Source organism: Chanodichthys erythropterus, chromosome 10, assembly GCF_024489055.1.
Source record: "Chanodichthys erythropterus isolate Z2021 chromosome 10, ASM2448905v1, whole genome shotgun sequence".
Lineage (NCBI taxonomy): Eukaryota > Metazoa > Chordata > Actinopteri > Cypriniformes > Xenocyprididae > Chanodichthys > Chanodichthys erythropterus.
This window is the reverse complement of record NC_090230.1, coordinates 44069227-44086710: the sequence shown is the minus strand read 5'-3', so window position 1 is coordinate 44086710 and position 17484 is coordinate 44069227. Positions and strand designations below refer to the sequence as shown.

At 36.4% G+C, this 17484-nt stretch overlaps 1 protein-coding gene across 1 annotated transcript in view; it reads left to right on the top strand.

Moving 5' to 3' along the window:
* Positions 1-17484, top strand: part of cblb (Cbl proto-oncogene B, E3 ubiquitin protein ligase) — a 73697-nt gene that overhangs the window by 48870 nt on the left and 7343 nt on the right. Inside the window, exons 7-13 of the mRNA XM_067397856.1 lie at positions 1594-1731; positions 4489-4576; positions 4660-4791; positions 7913-8104; positions 10942-11109; positions 11186-11548; positions 13757-13842. Of these exons, the coding sequence (XP_067253957.1) occupies positions 1594-1731; positions 4489-4576; positions 4660-4791; positions 7913-8104; positions 10942-11109; positions 11186-11548; positions 13757-13842 (1167 nt within the window). The remainder of the gene's footprint in view (positions 1-1593; positions 1732-4488; positions 4577-4659; positions 4792-7912; positions 8105-10941; positions 11110-11185; positions 11549-13756; positions 13843-17484) is intronic.

Sequence of the window (17484 nt, the reverse complement as noted above, 5' to 3'; positions counted from 1 at the left end):
AGTGGTTAACGGCTCACTGGAGGGAAAGATTTTCAGTGAAAAATAACTTACATTTTGCTACACAAAGCTGTCGTATGAATTCAGTAGGCTTGTGATATAAGTCATATGGAGCATTTTTATGATAATTAAATGGTAATTTTACTATTTTTTTCTACCCTCAAAGCTTCAGTCCCCATTCATTCTAATAGCATTCTAAAGTTTTGTCAAAACTGAATTGACTAAAAGCAAGTCTTTTAGACTATGATCTATCCTGGGACAGATGGGTTTTGCACAACTGTGCTCAGATTTCAGAGTCAAAATAGACATAAAATCAGTCAAATTCAATTAGAAAAAACAAAAAAACTTTGAAGCCATTTTCTTCAGTTTCAGTATTGATATAGTTACTGAGTTTGCTTATCCTCTACATAAAAAGTGTCAAAAGGCAAATAATAGTGATCCTAATAGTAAATTATGATTAAGGAAAGGCACTTTCAGTAAAAATGGCAGTAGCAAGTCTCATATTAAACAAAAGCGAGACAGAGAGGGAGAGTTGAGTTGGAAGTATAGGGAGTGTTAACAAGAGTGTAGAGATTATACAATGTTTCCCCCATGTGTGAAAAGAGCCATGTCCAGTGTGAAAGCAGCACAGTGGAGCATTATGGGATTAATCACATTTAACACAGAGAGCTCCATTCATCCCTAGCAGCTGCATTAGAAATAACTCTAATGTAAGTCTTGCAACAATCCCTTACATCAGGCCTTGACCTTTTCACGTCATGAGTCCGTGTGTGTGTGGTCTTATGTCTCAAAATAGTGGCTCAAACATGACAGAACATGACTTTTTGGTTGCATTTACCAAATCAAATGTTCTTATTTTGGCTTTTCTAATCCATTTTATTCGAAAAGATGTTAAGGTTGTGACATCACATTAAAGTTTGAACATTTACCATTGCAAATCGAGTGCTGTGCACCCGCATTCAAGACACTTTTTATAAACTTTTCCACCTCCTGCTGAGAAATGTCAACCTGTTCTCCATCCATTTCTCGATCAGCCAAAGTTTTTCTTTTTTCCAGCCTCAGTGCCAGCCTGTGACACCCTGACGCTGTGGGATATTGAATGGAAAGGTTCAGTCTGGTACCAGCTAGTCTCTTAATCCTGGCTGAATTTGTTGTTCAGCAGTTGCGTAACCAAAAGACCTATTTGAGTCTCCAAAAATGTGCTTTTTGTTTCCTTTTCCTCTTACATTTCTGCATGCAGAAGTAAACGTTATCCATATGGTTCTGTTTTGCTCTTCATTGTTTGTCAAAGCCTTCGATTATTTCATAATTGCTGTTATGATATCAAAACTGTTATGAATTGGTATTGTTTTCAGTTTCTACCCAAATAAATATTTTCTTGTAATGTAATTAACCCAAGCAGAGGAAAGGCTCAAGACCACGCCAACACCCTCCAGTGGCTAATATATGCTAGCTAATATATGTCTATGGCCTATTGTCACCTACATTTTCCACTGCGACAGAAGCATGCTAAAAACATTTGTGCTTTGCTGTTTTTTGTAATGTTATGTGTCAGTTGGTTTGGTATGTTTTATCTCTTTCTCTCACTGTCCCCAGCTACATCTTCAGGCTGAGTTGTACGCGGTTAGGCCAGTGGGCCATCGGCTACGTCACCAGTGACGGTAACATCCTGCAGACCATCCCACATAACAAACCGCTGTTCCAGGCGCTCATCGATGGATGCAGAGAAGGCTTGTGAGTACCTCAGACAGCTTAAACTATTAAACAAACGTCAGAGTCTTTGATCTTTCTTTGATTTAATGTCGTCTAGTCAGTGGGACTGAAGACGGGTGGGTTATAATGTCAAAATATGAATAAGGCTGAGCTCATAAATATTAATTTGCTCTTACCAAATTTGCTGATGCTCCACACTGATTTGGCATTGACGTACAAAATCATTCTAGTTTTATGGTTTGATCAGATATTTTTGTTACCTTTTTATGTCCAACTTTATCTGAATACAAACAGTACACTAGCATAAAGCAATATATTTAGTTACAACAGGTACCCAGCTCTTTATATAAAGTTGGATAAATAAGTATGTCCAACTTTATCCACATAAATCAAGTATACTTATACTCATATACTCATATACTTAGTCTCATATACTCATATAGGGTGATAAATACTGTGTGTATATAATATAAAATAATATATATATACACTACTGCTCAAAAGTTTAGGATCAGTAAGATTTTTAATGTTTTTAAAAGAAGTTTTTTCTGCTCACCAAGGGATAATTTATTTAATTAAAAATACAGTAAAAACAGTAATATTGTGAAAAATTATTACAATTTAAAATAACTGTTTTCTATTTTAATATATTTTGCAAAGTAATTTATTCTCATGTTGGCAAAGCTGAATTTTCAGCATCATTACTCCAGTCTTCAGTGTCACATGATCCTTCAGAAATCATTTTAATATGATGATTAGTTCCTCAAGAAATATTTGTTATTATTATCAAAGTTGAAAACAGTTGTGTACTTTTTTTTTTCCAGGATTCCTTTATGAATAGAAAGTTCAAAAGAACTGCATTTATCTAAAACACAAAGCTTTTGTAACATTTTACACTACCGTTCAAAAGTTTGGAGTCAGTAAGAATTTATTTATTTATTTTTTAAAGAAATTAAAGAAATGAATACTTTTATTCAGCAAGGATGCATTGAATCAATCAAAAGTGTCAGTAAAGACATTTATAATGTTACAAAAGATTAGATTTCAAATAAACTGTTCTTTTGAACTTTCTATTCATGAAAGAATCCTGAAAAAAAATATTGTACACAAATATTTTGTACAATTGTAAACAATAAATGTTTCTTGAGCAGCAAATTTCTGAAGATTTCTGAAGATTCATGTGACACTGAAGACTGGATTAACGATGCTGAAAATTCAGCTTTGTCAACACAAGAATAAATTAAATTACATTTTAAAATATTTTCAAATAGAAAACAGTCATTTTAAATTGTAATAATATTTCACAATATTACTGTTTTTACTGTATTTTTAATTAAGTAAATTAACCCTTGGTGAGCAGACGAAACTTCTTTTAAAAACATTAAAAATCTTACCGATGCCAAACTTTGAGTGGTAGTGTATACATATATAATATAATATAATATAATATAATATAATATAATATAATATAATATAATATAATATAATATAATATAATATAATATAATATAATATAATATAATATAATATAATATAATATAATATAATATAATATAATATAATACACACACACACACACACACACACACACACACAACTTTTTTAATTAAATTAAATAAGATGATATAAAATGAAAGAACTAAAAAAAAATTAAATTGAAGATTATTTAAACCAAATATTAAATTAAGTTAAATTAAAATAGTGGAGCATTAATTGGCTTTTTCTTATTTCATCTACATAAGTACAAGTAATTATTGCCTGCATCTGAGCCAGCAGTTAAATACATATATTTAATATTAACTGACTAAGCTTGATTGAATGGGCCAAAGATGGGGTTCTGGCGCCCCTGTGTCCAGATCTGCTCATTTTGTCCCATTTTCCTGGAATCAACTACCGTAGGTCTTCTGTGAAGCATCCTCAGCTCAATATGTTCTGGAAAACTGGCAGTATATCTTGTAAACACACACACACACCTCACACACACACCTCACACTCACACTCACACTCACACTCACACTCCTCTTTCTCTTCATTGGCAGGTGTCTTACTGGCATGTCTGTTTGAGGTGTCATTTACAAGTTTTAGCTGCATGTAGCTGTCACTGTTGCTGTGTCAGCTGTCTCTAAACCACATCACACTGGCTTGTGGCTCTGTCTGCCCGGACTAGTGCCACATGCCAATCTCACACCATCTGAGCTGTACCATGCTCACCCATTAATTTCAGATAATGAATCTGATATGCATGCATATCAGATTATATGCATGCATAGTGATATGCATAGTGTCTGGTATAAGAACTTCACATAAAAAGAACACATTGATTATGTTAATAGACACGTGTCTATCACCAGGCACACACGATAAACTGATTTCTAAAGAATTTGAACTCCCATCATTAAATTTATATGCATTTTGTAGTGTTTTTAGATAATTTGATTATGCTTTCAGCCCATCAATAACTGCTATCAGTTTCATTTAACACGTTTTATCATGTTGAAATCCATTCTGCTGCATTCTTTCCTCACAATCAGCTTAGAAAATGCAGAAAAAAGTCTGCAGATTTTGTCTGTACGTCTCTCTCTCTCATCTGATTGCCCTAGCCGAGAGGTTTGATCCCTGCTGTAAGTGCAGTGGTATAGACATCGGCCGTGATTGGCTGGACTGTGGAGGTGGCCCAGTTTCACAGCACTGCTAATAGAGATGCCACAGAGCCAGTTGCACATGAGGACAAGTCTCTTAACCTCATACTCTTTCTGCTGTCTTTCTCTCCATCTGTAGTTATCTGTTTCCAGATGGGCGCAGTTATAACCCAGATCTCACAGGCCTGTGTGAACCCACCCCACACGACCACATTAAGGTCACACAGGTTAGTAACTGATGCACGTTTGAGTTGGCTATATATGATTTTTTTTCATCTTCGTCATCTATTTTTTTTCTTCGTCTATTCAGGAACAGTATGAGTTGTACTGTGAAATGGGCTCTACGTTTCAGCTGTGTAAGATCTGCGCCGAAAACGATAAAGATGTAAAGATTGAGCCATGTGGTCACCTTATGTGCACTTCCTGTTTGACGTCATGGCAGGTATGTATGGACGTGCTTTTATACTTCACTGCTGTATTTAATTTGTCTGCTAACAATGGCTGGACATATATATGGACGTGTATATACGTACATCACAGGAGATTTCTGTCAGTTTTTTTCAGAACATTTTTGGAATAAGAGAATTTGTCACACTAAGGCTAATTTCATAACTATTTTTTTTATGTAATGTAAATAAACAATACATTTTTCGCACATGCATAATTTTACTAAATTACAGGTTGCACAAACAAATTCTACTAAAATTGATAATTACCTTGATTTTGCTATTGCTTTGTATGCTAACTTTATTGGAGTTGTTTGGGGCAGAAAGGGGGCGGAAATGATGGCACAACTGTGTGACAGTCATAATCTTTAAAAAAAAAATTATTTACACAGAATAAATATTAAAAGTTTGTTTTATTTCAAATTATTTAATTTGTAATCATTTATTATTTATCGTCATAAATTATTTATTTTTTATACTTTGTTTATTTACAAGTTTACGCAGCCCTTGTGTAACAAATAGAAGGAAAAAGTTATATTATATTATATTATATTATATTATATTGTATTGTATTGTATTGTATTGTATTGTATTGTATTGTATTATATTATAATTTTATATTATAATTTTATATTATATTATATAAAGCCCCTGAAGTGTAAGAAATATCCATATACAATGTATATCTGAACCACTACACCACTGCAGCTTTTCACACAGCTGTGCTCATGCATGACTTAAACGTGACTTATTTGCATGTGCTATGGGGAAACTCTTTGCATCACATGTAAACGCTTCAGTGACGGCCAGTGCTCAGCTAATGGATCTAGTTAAAAGTACTTTAATGGCATGCTATGACCTGAATACTGAGCGTCATCAGGGCTCAATGGAGAACGAACAGCAGGTAATCTGTCTCTCCTTCGCCCTTGCATTTGTCCTGATCACAAATGCAAGCGGCACGACAGCGGACAGGTGAAGGAAAGGCAGGGCGGGAAATGTGTCCTATCTGGTTGCATTTATCTTCTGGGTGTGTGTTTCTGTGTATTAATGTGTGACAGTGTATGATTGTGATTGAGGATGTTTACATGGGTGATGTTAGAGTGATGTTACACATGTGAGGTGAAGTGTGTATGTGTTTACATTTTAAGTACTGGCCGAATTGCCAGAAATGTTCAGATCTTGGGTGTTGTCCGAGCATCAGAGCTTCTCTTAAGATAAACAGATACTTCGGGGCCATGGTCGGGCCAGATAAACTTGGAAGCTTCAGCCAGATGCATGCTGTGTGTGTATGTTTGTTTGTTTTTTTTCTTTTTATAATGGAAACTTCACTCAATAAAGTTGATCTGAGAATATTTCCGATTCGAGTCTTGATGCTCATGTGGGCCAAGCAGGTTCGAGTCTGACCAGCAACATGCCCTTGATCCCATCCCCTATTTCTCTTCCCAATAATATATTATTCTTCATTATATCTTTAGAAAATTAAGGGAAAAGCAGTACTATTGTTGTGTTTTTTGTGATTTTTTTTTTTTTTTTTTTTTTTTTTCCCTGTCGAGCACAGTAGATTTCTCTCTGCTACCATCAGGATTTCTGAGAGGCTGGAGCTCAAATTTGTGCTCATTGACCATGAACCAGTGTTCTTTACTGCATGAACATTGAAGTGAAGCGAAGTTAATTGAATTCAAAAGTGCACTTCATCGTAACAATACAGTGTCCCCCAAAACTGATTTGGCCACTTAAAAATGTATGAATGTCAGTGCCTTGAATAACAAAATGTCAAAAAGAAGTGCCATTTATATTAAAAGAATGATAGCACAAGCTCACATTTTACAAGCAAAACATTTCAGAAAAATGAAAAAAAAAAAAAAAAAATGTTGGAAAAATAGTTTGATTTTACATTTATAAAATAGCAGACATACTGCTCAAATTTAAGATTAAAAGTATTCAAAGACTTTCTGGTTGGGAAATGTTAGTGTAGCATGTTTAATTTTAGATGCAAGTGTTTACTTGTTTGTTCCATATTTTAGTGTGAAAATATGTGAAGAAGGATGTCATCTTTCCTTCAGGTTAAAATTGCTGTCACTGAACACACATTGTCACAACATATCTAAAATGACATCTAAAAGGCCTCAGCTGTGTTCCGTCACGAGTCCATTCTTGGATAACAAGAGACATAATACTAGTGCTCATGTGGCTTTTTGAATCTCCTCTGCTGCTGTTCACCCTCTTATTATTATAAAACAGCCAGGGTGGCTTCCCTTTTAACCTGTCACCTGCCTATAAAAGGAACCTGACCGTTAAATAAACAATTGAACCGGTTGAGAGCCTAGAGAAGTATCATCTCACCTCCTGGCTGGAAGGTACATTAATATTCATTGCTATTTTTCTGGTAAGTTTACGAACACACAGCAGTGAAGTCTTGATGGTGGCTATCCCTTAGAAATCTGACTCTTTTCTCGTTTTAATGGCCTTGTTTTATGCCGAGTCAGTTCGGGTGTGTTTCTCTCTTTCCGTTTAAGGGTTCTAATTAGGATTAGGTTTCAAACGATGCTTTGATGTATTTCCATGACCCCTCAACCAGATGGCAGCCATGATCATCTTTTGTTCTTGTAAATATCGACACACTTTGATTCTCAGAGTTTAATAGAGGAAATGAAAGATGATTGTTGTTCATTTTGCCATGTGTAAGCCGTCTCCAGGCCTTGCGGAGTCGTGCGACATGGCGGAGTGGCCTGCGTGTGTGTCTGTCTTGCTTTGCTGTTTCCTAAATCGAAAAAGAGAAATTCGGTACCCGGCCTGAGGGGGTAGCATGTGCGTTCCAGCTGTTTGTAATCAAACATGGCTCTTCAGATCCTGCCAGTAAAGAGTTTCCTCATGGCCAAGGCATATTTCCACAACAGTCTGTCAGTGTTTACAGCACTATACAAACAAGCAGACCAGAACCGTTGAGGTTGATATCAGCGGAGGTACTACACCCTGTGCTCATGTCTGTTTTAAGTAAGAGGCGGTTTTCTGGAAAGTGTTGGAGCCTTTGTGTGTGTATGTTTGAGAGTGCGTGTTACAAGTGTGTGTGCTAGTGTTTTAAAGTTCACTCAGTGTGTCCTCGACTCTTTTCTGCAGGATTCCGACGGTCAGGGTTGCCCGTTCTGTCGCTGTGAGATCAAAGGGACTGAGCCCATCATTGTGGATCCATTTGACCCACGCAATGAAGGGGCCAAGTGCTTCTTCCTGGACCACTTCAGCTCCCCATTGCTGGACCTGGATGATGATGATGACAGAGAGGAATCGTTGGTCATTGACCACATCAAGAAGGTACAGAATCCATGAGATTCCCAACATTGATCCTAATTACTTAGACTACTGTTCAAAAGTTGCTATATATATATATATATATATTTAATTTTTCCACAGCCATTACTCCAGTCTTCAGTGTCATATGATCTTTCAGAAATCATTCTAATATGCTGATTTGGTGCTCAAAAAACATTTCATAATGTTGAAAACAGTTGTGTTGCTTAATATTTTTGTGGAAACCATGATAGATTTTTTTTTTTCTCAGGGTTTTAAATATATTAATTAATTCATCAGGGCATGCTATTAAAAAGATAATACAATTATTGGCCACATAATATTTTACCTAAATGTATTAACTTGCTCACCTCTGACACAACTTTCACCAAGCCCTTTTATTTTTAAATCCTTCTCATCCATTCTGCTAAATAATGGCCAATTTTCATGACCCAGTCGATTCCTGATGGATAAAATCAAACTCAGACCTATTTTTTTTTCACTCTGGAATACGTGTTGAATGCATTTCATGTTGATTTTTAAGTCAAAACACTGTCTGTTATCACACTTTTACAAGTATTTAGAAGTTTGTTTCTGCCCAAACCTGCTCAATAGATATTCATCATCAGTAGATATTCATACATCACTGTTGTCATCCCATATCAAATCTTTTTTTCTAGTGGTTTTAATCTCATTCTTCACTGGACTTCAAAGAGACCTATATCCTGCTTTTATATAGGTGTAAGAGACTCCTGCTCTTCACCAGCATAAATGTCAGTCTCTTTTATTAGAAAAAGAAACCTGTCGGAACCTGCCTTATGAGGACACAGCCTCTGCAGCTCCACTGAGTAGATTCATTAAATGCTAGAGCTTGGAGAGCAATAGAGGGCACCTTCTGGCAGGAATGTTTTTAAATAGAAATGCAAGATATTAGTTCTTTTCTCTCCCCATAATGCCCTTGCAAGGGAACGTGTAGAGGATATTGGCTTCCTGAGTGAGAACTTCTTTGTACTAAGAGTAGGGCACAAAGCTTATTTTATTCACCTTTATTTTTTTTTATTTTTTTTTAGCAAATTTAACTAGCAGCGCTTTCCCTCTGTATATTTTTTTTGTACACTTTGAACAAAAGCTGTTCAGCTGCAGTTGCTCTGTTCATGGATATGCTAATGAGACTATTAGATGATTAGGAAGTTGAATACCCTAACCTGCCCGATGCAATTCATGGAGGTAATAGGCCATTAGGACGCAATCATGACGATGGATAATAATGAGTTTGTCATTTTCTTCTCTTTGTACTGCTGTCGTGTTTATTTCAAGCATTTTATCTCAATCAAGACCTGTGCAACATCAAGTCTGTATTTATCTTGATTTTAGATTTTCTAAAAAAAGAAAGAAAATGAGTACTGCTTGATTGTGTAAAACTCAGGCTGTTGCTACTATATGTGGTCTCTTAGGTGCTCTAAATGTTTTTATCTGGTTGCTAGGGGATTCTTGGTGGTCACAAGGCAAATTCTAGATAAGTGGTTTTCAAATGAGGCCAGGACCCAGGGTAGTTAAATCCTGTTGGGGATGGTTAGGGATCAACAAACTTCCAAGGGGACCTCAAGATGGTTTAAATTCATTTTAAAAAAGACAAAACAAGCTTTAAAATAAGCCAAAGCATATAAAATCAAGATCAAAATCAACTCGCATCATATTTCTTATTTTAATTTTGTTCTCTCGGAAACTTATTTTTAAGAATGTGATTCTAGACCTAGAGAAGTAATGGAAATTAATATAATGAATATGAATTTCTCTAGCAATGTCAAATTCTAAAATATTTTATCAGGTGGAAACTTTTGCAAGTCAAAATATTTAAAAGAATAAAAAAATAAATAAATAAAAATCCCCATAATTACAAATGGCTAGAAAATTGTACATGTAAATTTATTGGTAATAAAAAAGTGTAAACCCTGAAAAATATTCTGTTATTAAAACCTTTTGGAATTATGGAATTTATTTATTTTAATTCTTTTCTTTAATTATTTAATATATATTTCTCTTGTACACTGTAATATATATGTTGTGATAAATGTTGTGATAAATCATGAATATGAAATATTATAATATAATATATATATATATATATATATATATATATATCTATAATATATATATATATATATATATATATATATATATATATATATATATATATATATATATATATATATAAATATATATATATATATATATATATAATATATATATTCATGATTTATCACAACATTTATCACAACATATATCAAATCAACTTAGATAATTAATGTGGTTCAGAAAATATAATATTTTGAGTTTCTGTTGACTAAACCAATCGCCGACATTGTATTAACTCAAATTTTTAATTTCAATGAACTCATTCATTGAAGACAACTTTCAAGACAACTAGGTAACTTACTTTTTTAAGTTAAACCAACAATTCTTTTTTACAGTGTACTTTAGGTAAATAATCATAAAAAAAAAAAAAGTTTAAAAAATCTCATTACATGTCGTTGTCAGTACAGCAGAAGCACCAGAAATATCTTTGGGGGCCTTTGAATATTATCTTTGACAATAATGTCTCAAAAATGTTGATCAAGGCAGTTTCTTAATAATTGTCCCAAGATATGACAGTGATCTGAACTTCAGTGTAATTCTATGGGATTTTTTTTCTGTGATTTTAATCTTAAGGTTATTATGGATATGAAGAAACCCTATAACAATGATAAAAAAGGGTGCTTGTCTTTTCAAACTCTACTAAATATGTAATAAATAACCATTAGTGTTTTTCTCTTTTTTTTTTTTTTGTTTTTTTTTTTTTGTTATTGTTTTTGTTTGCGTAGTCCATGGAGATCCAGAACTCGCCGATAATGTCTCCGAACTCATCCCCTGTGTGTGAACGCCGGAAAACCGCTGCAGATCACATGGGCCCACACTTGAACATTCCACCCGTACCGCCCCGCCTTGATCTCATCCGCTCTCCCGCTCCCAGCCCCACCGGGTCTCCCAAGGTATCTTATTGATCATGATAAATATTTAGATTCTCAATTTAATTTTTGTTTTCTAATGTTTCTCATCTCTTTGCAGTCATCTCCAGGCATGTCCAGAAAACAGGACAAGCCCCTACCCGCCCCTCCACCCCCACAGAGAGACCCCCCTCCTCCTCCTCCGCCAGAACGCCCACCTCATATCTCTCAAGAAGGCCGGGCCGCCTGGCTCGTCACCCCTTCGTCTGGCCTTCCCAGGGACCCTAGAGCGCCCCTGGAGGCCTGGAGCCCTAAAGACAGCACTGCTCTGTCAGACTGCAGGACGTCTGCTGCCGACCGCTCACCCAAACTCGCCCATGCCGCCCCTGCGCACATCAACGGGAGACCCCTCAGCTGCTCCGGTGCGGACTTGGGGTTGAACCGGACCAGCCACAGATTGAATGCGCAGTCAGAGTGTAGTAAGGTTAGGAAAGCACACACATTCCTTCTGGATCATGCGGATCACGTTCACACGAGCTCGTTTTGGAGAGCAACACTTTATATTAGGGCTGGAATGTCCTTCTTTGATAAGCAGAGTCAAGAACATGAGATAAGAGCAGAAAAATGACTGGACATTGTGTTTCAAGATCACCTAGAACCCTCTGTACTCATTCACAAGCCCTTACATGCCTATTTTAAGCCATAAATATTCACTTTTTGCTCATGGCTGTTACTAAGCAACAGTGACGATATTCGCAGTAAAGCAGGGCTGTGAAATTTGGCTGTGTGTAGTGCTTGTCTTTGGCCCTGGCATTAAAAAAGGAGGTATTTAAAACGCATTCAGTGCCTTTCGTTATTACAGCACTTGCCCTCCCACCCCGACATGTGTTTTTGCATATATCTAGGTTAATGCACCAGAATGCAAAATACACACACATATTCATGGCTCGCTGGGAGTTTATAGGTTATGCATTAAATAAGCGTGTTCTGCACAAGGGGATTGGAGAGAGTTAAATATTTGGTTGCAAAGCTGCAGCGGGTCTCTCATTAAAGCCCTTTTGGAAACTAAGAACTTCTCTGAGATGTTCTGGGTTGTTTGAAGTGCATGTGGATTTTTTTGATCTTTTTGTTCTACTAAGGTTTGCAACGTGCAATTATATGTAACCACCAATGGACTGTAAAATTCTCTCTCTCTCTCTTTTCCTCTCTCGCTGTCCCTGGTTGGCATGTCAGTGTATGGATTCATTTAGTGTCACAGTGTGGGCACAGAGAGTTTGGCCCCTGTTCTCCCGTCACAAGCCCACACAGCTCAGTTCAGCCCACCGCCTGCAGGCCACAGCTAGTGTGCAGCATCACACACTGCTCTTGATCTCTGAAATAAATGGTTTCTAGAAATAAAAGCCTTCTAGAGCTCCATGATAGAGGTCTAGAAGATCCTTCTAGTTCATTCAATAGACACATAGTGCCTCATTCATTAAACTTTCGTAAATATATGAGTACATTTGGAGTAATTTTCGCCTAAAATGGACCTTCGGCTAAAACTATCCTCTGGATTTACAAACTCTTCGTAATCATCTGATTTGATAGTTAATCGTGTGCATGTTAATGAATTCCAATCATTTGTAAATAGGGCGCGCATGCACACTCATCCATAATAAGCTTAATCCCCGCCCATGAGTTACAACTATGCAAATTACATGTCCAGGAATGCTGTGGAATCTTCTGGGCTCCATTCTCAAAATTGGCTCCAGGAAATTGCATAAAGAGATGCAATACATGCTAAAGAGACTAACTGGCCATATGTTTAACAATAAATATTCAGTTAATGTGTGTCCACCAAAGCATTATTAGCCAGCTAAAAAAAAAAAAGCCAGGCGCTGTTCTGAAAATGGCCAGCTGATGGTGTTTGTGAGCGTTTTGGAGGCGCAGCAGGTTTTTTTTTTTGCTTCGGTTGCTATGATACAGAATATACCATCTCATTTTGAAGAGTATTACTGAATATAAAAATGCAGTAACCAGCCTTATTAACTTATCCATTGTTGTTCAGTCGTTGTACAAGTATGATGGTTGGTTGGTGTAGTATTTGTCCCGCCCCTCCGCCGCTGTGATTGGACGGCTGGGTAAAAAGTGACCGTGACGAGCGCTGCGTTTTACCCAAAGTTGAACAGTTTTTAACTCTCAGCTAAAAAAAAAGACAAGGCCAATGAACTTGTGAAATATTATCAAAATGCAGTGTCATCAGTTTGCCTAAAAGAACACAGAACTTTCAAATGTTTTACTCACCATTTACACGTGGTAGGGAGCAGGTGTACATTTTGTTTCGTACCAGCTAACATTCTGACAATTTTCATTTATCCGAAAATTTTCGTCAGAAAGGATTTAGGAATGATTTACACACATTCGTTCTGCTCGTGTTTCATGAATGAGGCACAATAACAAGGATGATCTGTGTGAAAATACTTTTAATGTTCTCTCTCGCTCTTACTCAATCATTTTTATCTATAAATAAATTATTTTTAGATTATGTGACAAATAATCAAACAACTATTACAAATACGTATACGTCCCATATGGATATCATCTGTATCTTTATGTCAGGTTGCTTATTGAGAACTACATCCATAAATTAGTTATCATAAAAAGCTTGGTGTTTTTTAACATTGCGTGTTTGTCTTCATGTGTTTCTCTGCAGTCTTTCATCAACGGTCTGTTACCTGGTGACGACTACGACGTCCCCCCACTGCGTCATTCCCCTCCCCTTGTGGACCATAACCAGAGGTGAGTGCAACACACACACACACACACACACACACACACACACACACACGCGTGCCACTCCCATCCCTCGAGCCCTGCTGTGGCTCTTGTGTCCATGTTGATCATAATCACTGTAAAGCAGCTCAATCTGTCTCTTTATTCTGAATGGAGCCTCAAAAACAAACAACTGACTGTTTACCCTGCCCAATTCACTCATATCATCTTCATATGATTACAAATGACCTGTTTACCGCTCTTGAGCACTGTGTTTTTCTGTGGACTTGCGGATCTCATTGTGATGCCAGTCCAGAGCATCTTTCCCTGCTTTACTCATTGACCTGCTTTTGTGATGTTCCATGACTGAATTATTACATTCGCGCAAGTCATTTCTGTGGTGAAAAGACAAAAAGATCATGTGGACTTAATAAATGTGTTAATGTGATCCAGGGATTGTGTGCACAGGCTGCATCCTGTATATCTCTAGAGGTCTGTCAGAACAACACACACACACAGCAATGTTTGGACACATGTGCACCAATTATGCAAGAGCACTAGGATCCGGAGAGCATGTGCTCTTTAAACAAACATAAAGGCACACACACACACACAGAGTGATGGACTTCCTGTGGGGCTTTTGAGGGAATTAAGCAGAACCAGCATATGAGAGATTGCACTTAAAGCAGCAAGCCATATTACCTCTTCTGCACAAATGCTTCTGCTCTTTCTTTCCCTTATATTGCACTCTGGGTGATGAATTTGTGTAATAATTATTATTATTATTATTAGATAGTCAAGAATAGTGGTGAACTTGGTAAACTTTGCCTTTTATCTTGCACCATTTGTACTACATACATGAATTATACCTCACATTATGCTGCTTGTTCAAGAGAGATATGCTGTTACGTTTCTAAGTGATTGGACTTGCGCTTTTTACCTGGGTAATGATTAAATTGGCTTTTGAGAAACAGCAAAGCAACATCTAAAAAAAAAAAGATACCTTAGCAACTGCTTAGCAGCAAGTTAAAAACTGCTCAGAACAGCTTAGCAACTCCAGTGCATGTTAAGATGTTTTTTTTTAGATGTTGCTTTGCAGTTTCTCAATGCAAAAGTTAAAAATAATTAAAAAAAAAAAACTGTCACTAAGGTGTTGTAAATACTGTAAGTATGATGATATGGAGTAGTATGTTGTTATATAGTCAATAAAGTGTTCTAAAGCACTGAATGCCTTAGTAACTGCATTGCAACATACTAAAAACTACTCAATACATTGTTTTGCTATTGCTAAGTGTTCTGCTTATTGTTAATACGTTGCTATACAGTTGGTAAGGAGTGGTTTTCAGTCTAAACACCTTAGCAAACTACTTTTTACATTGCTATGCTGTTTCAGAATGTTTTCATGGGGTTGATAAAATGTCTAAAGAAAACACTCACAACTCTTCATAGAAATTGTCCTGACAACCACCCATGGCATCCTAGCTCTAGTCATTGGTTTGGTTGTCAGTGTTAATGGCTTCATTCATGCAACACTGTTCTGCTCCTCTCAGCAGTTCCTGCTACAAGAAAAACTGTGTTTCTGTCACCACTTTGACAAATGAAACCGAGGTTCTGGAAACCACAATGGCTGTTGTTTAGAGCCCTGAAGAATAGTGTTGTGTGTCTATGTGGTGTATCTGTCCATAGAGCTGCGTCAGTGTGTTTATAGAGGCTGAAATTACTGTATTGTGTATATATAAATGTGACCCATGCTGGCAAAATGAGTCGCAATGAGCAAATTATCAAAAATTACTTGTTATTATTGTTATTAACCTTCAAAATGATGTATGATTTGTTGTTATCTGACAAAAAAATGACTGAGCTACACCTGTTTGAAGTCGATAGAGTTAGCAAAGTCAATTCTGAGAAAAATCAAGTTACAGTTTTCTTAAGGCTTCAACACAATCACCTAGCAAACATACCTTAAAATCCCTGTTAATAACACCTAATTTGGCATAAACCAATTCAAAACCCATATCTATAGATTATATTCAGCTTTTCTTTGTGTCACATGGATTTAATATAATGTTACACATCAGATGTTTTTCCCCAACAGTTAACCAAACGTTCACCAAGAGATACACTAAGACATACACATTCTGTGTATGTATATTTTGGGATTGTGCACGTGCTTCGGATCTGTCAGCACAAAAGATTTTGTTTACATCAGCATGAGTTTGGAAATCACGTTTCATTGGTTCAGAGTCATGCCATCGAGAATTCACTAATGAATAGTCACAAAGTTGGAATGCTGCGCTTTACAACGATACCAAACTTGTGCTGAGAGGAAGCGCCAGTCGTCCAGAAGTGACCTCATTACATCAGTATTACTGTGCCTCTGTGTCGGTGTGGTTCCATGTATTGTGTTTTTCATGAAAAGTAACTGTTTATAATTTATAAAAAAAAATAATAAAATAAAATAAAATAATAATTCTAATTACAACACCGCTATTACCGCTTCACCCAGTGGTTCTTTGTATCACTGTACAACACCCTTAGCAACCACTCTAAGCAACGTAAACATATGTTTGCTCTCAACTGCTTTTACGTCATGAAATTGATTTGAATTAAATTGAGATGAAATTCATTGATACATATTTTTTGGCTTTAATATTTATATTGTGTGGTAACCGTTTTATAAAAGCAATAAGTGCCTAACAACGCCCCTTAGCTGTTATAAATTCACTGTAAACCATGGCTTCTTGGGGCTTATTACTTTATACAGCAGTTCTTCCTGGTTTTCCAATCTGATTGGCTGAGAGGTCTTTCCAGCCATGCAATATTCTACCAGTATCACCACGTTTCACCATTTGAATCACTCCGCTGTCGGCATTCTCACAGCGAGTGTCATGGCGGACGAGCAAACCCGCCATATTTTTACTGTTATTGTGTAACGGAATGTAGTTTTTTAGGCAGGAATATAGTTTAGATCTCAAATATGCGATTTATATGTAAACACAGTGCCTATTCGAAAATTTGCTTAGACGCTTTTGGAGATGTGAGCTCCAGGCCATCAGCGGCCGTTCAGCACTAATATACCCACTCAAGTAAATTCTTGCCTGAAAAATTCTTAAAACTACTTTCCGTGACACAATAACAGAGTATCTATAAGAAATATGCTCATCCGCCATGATGCTCGCTGTGAGAATGATGAAAGCAGAGTGATTCAAATGGTGAAACTGTTCCCGTGGTGATACTGGTAGAATATTGCATAGCTGGACCTCTCAGCCAATCAGATTTGAGAGCCAGTAAGAACTGTTGTAAGTATATATATATATATATATATAATTTTACACACACACACACACACACACACACACACACACACACACACACACACACACACACACACACACACACACACACACACACACACACACACACACACACACACACACACACACACACACACACACACACACACACACACACACACAAAGAGATCTGGGTAGTAATGGATTACATGTAATCTGGATTACGTAGTCAGATTCCAAAAATCAAGAAGTTGTAATTAGAGTAAACAACTTTTTAAAATACTCGTAATCAGACTACAGTTACTTTTTTATGGATAACATGATTACATATTATTTACAGAATGACTGTAAGTTGTTCACAGTAAGTAAATATGTT